General features: G+C 51.3%; 1 protein-coding gene across 1 annotated transcript; it reads right to left on the reverse strand.

Annotated features, from left to right (window-relative positions):
- Window positions 1-475: 475 nt before the first annotated feature.
- Window positions 476-1,624, reverse strand: LOC112461725. The gene has a single exon (XM_025027069.1). It carries the CDS (start codon window positions 1,622-1,624, stop codon window positions 476-478), a length of 1,149 nt encoding a protein of 382 aa, XP_024882837.1.
- Window positions 1,625-4,537: the final 2,913 nt, after the last annotated feature.

A 4,537-nucleotide genomic window follows, 5' to 3' on the forward strand; every position in this document is an offset into this window, starting at 1 on the left:
CGTTGAACTCACCGACGGCGTCGCCGAGAATCTCCTCCAACCATTCTTTTTTTTCAGCGCCTTTCACGTAAACGAGTTTGAGCGTCTCGCAGTTCAGCCTATCGCACACGGCGCTTCGGATGATCGTTCTCGCCCGAACGTAATTCACGTCTCCATCGTTCCATTTGAAACCATAATGATTCGCCGTCAACCAGCACGCCCGCGATTTTTCCGCTCTTGTTAGAAGATTCCACGCCAATGGCGCGCGAAACACGTAGTGAATCAGTTCCTTTTCGTCTCTGAGCACGGCCACTTCTTTAACTGTGAACTTTTCGCGGATAACGAATCCCTGCAGATTCACGAATATCGGTACGTCGCGGTCGGCGGACATTGTCTTTCTGTACGGTCAGTCGCTACCCCCACTCTGTTTGAACCTGCAGCTTATCGCGATTTCGTCAGACGAATAGATACGTTCTTCTTCTTCTTTTGTTTTCCTTTACACGATCTTGCGGACTATGTTAGTCAGCGGATTGTACTCGATCACGCGATCGTGGATGATGAGACAGTAGGCCGTCGTATTGGAATCTATATTACGTTTGCAATCGAACTCTATGCGAACGTCTACGGTGGCGCTTTTGACGAATTCGTTCTGACGAAAACAGTCGATGACCACGAACGGGCCCCATTTGTCGAATTCTTCCATCGTTAAAAGCGCGTTCTCTCGCTCGCATCCGTAATACGACTTTCGAAATTTCGCGTACATCTCGTACAGTATGGCCGTTCTACGCTTCTCAAAATCCAAGTTCATATCGTCGTAGGGATAAAAATCTGAATTAAGGTACAGTTTCACATTGGTGAGATTACCGTCGTCGAACTCGGAGGCGTGTTTCAATAAGTTGTTGGACCTCCCGGTTTGTAGCGCGAAAATGACGTATCGCGGTTTCTCAAGCTGCGTCGCTGCTTTCACAGCCCACGAATGCCTGTTCGTGGTTTGGAGCAAAGGGTACTCGTACAGATCCCACGAGCGGAAGCCCATACTTAGGTATCGTCCGCTTTCCAACGTTCGTAAAAAGGACAATTTATTGACGTCGTTCAGCACCACGTGCGGCATTCGCCATTGCACTTTCAACAGAGTAATCGTAGGATTCTTGTGACGTTCCGGTTTTGTGACGATGCAATTAGCGTCGATTCGGGAACGTATCAGAATGAGTTCGTGTCGCGCGTTTATCACCACGTGTTTGTAATCCTCGCAAAAACCTAGCAGAACGTTAAGGGGTACGCAAAAATTGAAATCGCCGATTCTAGTTCTCGAACGAGGTCCCACGTATTCATTGATCACAATCCATTCAGCGTTTTGCAGCTTCCTGCTTCTCTTGGTGGTCAACGACACGAAATTCTTGATCGAACTGGTTATTCCGACGTTTCTGTTCCTGTCGATCTCCACGCCGTTGAGTTCGTATCGAATCTCGTCGAACATGAACGCCACGCAATTGTTGTCCATCGTCGTATCCGAATCCTTTTCCGGAACGCCGTCGGAGAGTACTCCCTCGATGTACAGAAAACTTTCGCAGGGTAGAGTGTACAGATCCTGCTGTTGTATTGGAATTCGTTTTTTCATCGCTGTGCCCGAACGTGGTATTGGCATATGGATTGTAAGTGTGTGTTTCGATCTTGACGATGCGATCGTCGAAAATCGGCTCACCTCCGATACTCAGGATGTCGGTCATGATCGTTCCTCACGACGTATCCTAGAGATCGTAGAAAAGCGACGTTCGCAGCGCTCAGTCCGTTTTTCTTCTTCTTCTTCTTCTCTCTTACAACCGGTCTGCGCGTTCCTTTCGTCGGAACACCGAACGATAACGTTCGCGGTGCAATGACGAATGCGGCTCTTGCGAACGAGTCGTTCAAAACGAGCATCTTTCGCGCACGCACATATCCGCCCCCGATTTTGTATTTTTATTTTCTGCGACGCACGTGTAGTCGAACCGTTATCTCTTCCCCGCGGAAGTCGATCAATCGTCCGATCTGATCCACGACGCGTAACGTTATATCAGTGACACTCCGCGCGATGACCGGAAGGTAAATGATCTGCGTCGGAGTCTCCGACAGCTTATATCCCGGTGGAACGTTTGGCGCGAATTCGTGTATCGTGTGTGCCGGCCTGCCGTTGCTGTAGGCTCCCGCGGTGACGTTGCATTCCACGCGAATGATATTCACGCGCATAATATTCACCGGTTTGTCGGACGCGTGCCATTTATTCGGCTCGAGTATGCGACGTGTCGAGAAACCTAACAAAGAACCAACGTTGTTCGATTTGGTGAAGTCAACTCTATAGGCACACTTAATTTCGCTTCTCATAGTGTTCTCGTTAGCGCGTAAAATTATCGAGCGTTCGCTTTTCTCGCGGTCATCAACGTTATCGTCCACGTATATGTAATCGTCTTTCTTCTTCGTACTTTTCTTGCGGAGGATAGCTGTTCTCAGGTATCTATCTATAGCGTCCAGTTCGTACGATCCTTCGGGAATAGCGATCACGTCGTTGTTGTCAAAGTAAAATCTATTGTTCGTGAAGTCAATGTTCGGTATCGTGTTGTACGTCTCGAAATTCGCGAGGCCTATCTCGTATTCGCCGCCGCTTAGATCCAGAGCGGGAAAGTAGCTGGCTGAGAGGACGCTGCTTCTTCCGGATAGCGAGAGAGTCAGCGACATAGCGAGATTGTTTCTCCTTCTCTCATTGTCAGAGACGTTTCCAGTCGACGTCTCGGAGGAACTGCAGACACAATTGACCGCAGATGCTCTGATCGAACGTCTGATACAAACGACGGTTGTACACGATATTCACGTCACTCCCGAGATATCGTTCGAGTTCCCTCGGGGGTCGAAGATTTCCAAAACTGTCAAAGTAGATCGCGTTGTTGCCCCTCTTCGCATAGGCGACCCAGTGCGTACCCGGGTCCTCCTTGTCGTCGAGATTCACGATTCCGCTCTCGTCGCGACGCACTTTCGTCGGCAACGCGTCGCGCATAAACACGCCCCTAAAGAAAGGTATGCGCGAAAGGCGCGCGGACCGATTCAATTGCTCGTTCATCGTGACACCGAACGTTGGCAAATCGAGCGTCATCAGTGTCTTATTCGGCGATTGTTTTTTTTTTTACCCGTTCTCGTTCGTCTTCTGCTCGTCACGCCACTACCGCGTTTGTACGGCGCGAGATACAGTCCGCGACCCTCCAACGCGCGATTGTGACGTTGCAGTTCCTCGAGTTGACGTTGAGCGGCCTTGTTGTCGTTCACCGCCTTGGCCACGCCAGCCGCTCCACCGATCAGGGATCCGAGCGCTCCCAATATCGGTAGAAAGGGTAGGAGACCCCCGCGTTTCGCCAATGAGAGAATTTTCTTCTTCGTTACCGCTCCCTTCTTCCTCTTTCTCATGCCCATGCCCAATTTCGTTTTTGTTTTCATAGCAGCCCATACGGCGGTCGCGGCGGCTCTCTCGCCAAGGGTTGTGTCGCTCGCCGTGATACGCTCGCGCGCCTTTTCGGCTAGCGCCCGATCGGCGACGTGTCGATCTGCGAGATCACCGCTTCGCGAGTAAGCGATATCGTGCTCGCGACACGCCTCGTCCAACGGATTGATACCTCGATCACCGCGCGCTAGTCGCTTGGCGAGACGAGTACCCGGCCCGCAAAATTGATAGCCGGGTATGTGTAATTCAACGGGTAGCGCGTTTATTGCTCTGTTGAGGAGGCCGCTGCCAGTGCTTCGCGCCGCTGCGCGCGACATGCGCCGCAATCCCTTATGAGCGATGGTGGACCGTCTATGTGCGTTCTCTGCCACGGACGATTGTAATGTTCCAAACACGGACGACAGTCCCGTACGTCGGGATCCGTCCTCAGATGAACGGGCAATTTGTCCCACAGTCGATCGACGTAATCGGAAAAGTTGCGCAGCAGAAAAATTTTCGGCACGAATTTTAGTTGCTCGGCGGACAGACCGAGAATATCGCGTTTATCCGCCAGGACGAGAAACATCGCGATAACTGAGGGCGTATACCGATCGAACGTACGTATAAATAGGGCAAGTGTGCGCGCACGCGCGTAACAATGCGATTCGTGAGACAACCGTCGGCGATAGGAGTGTCGAATCTCGATTGCAAGACGCGACTGACGTCGGGCTTAACGTCGAGAGAAATGCGTCGACACGGCCCTCTTTTACCGATCGCGATACGTTGCGTCATCTGCGGCCCTTCCAATTGCGGTAAGACGAACGTGTTGATAAGCTTACTGGAAAGTCCGCACGGTCTGCGTTTCGAAAACGTATACGTGTACTCGAAATCTCTCCATCAGCCGAAGTATCGTTACCTCGAGAGTCTGCTCGAATCGATGGACGAGATCGGTTATCGCGCGTTCTCCAATAATCGCGACGTCGTGCCGCCGAGCGAGGCGCTCCCCAGTTCGATATTCGTGTTCGACGACGTGGCCTGTGACAAACAGGACGCAATCAGGGAGTACTTTGCCATGGGTCGACATTCAAATATCGATTGTTTTTACCTCTGTCAAAC

This window comes from Temnothorax curvispinosus, unplaced genomic scaffold (assembly GCF_003070985.1).
Source record: "Temnothorax curvispinosus isolate PA1 unplaced genomic scaffold, ASM307098v1 QBEX01011701.1, whole genome shotgun sequence".
Lineage (NCBI taxonomy): Eukaryota > Metazoa > Arthropoda > Insecta > Hymenoptera > Formicidae > Temnothorax > Temnothorax curvispinosus.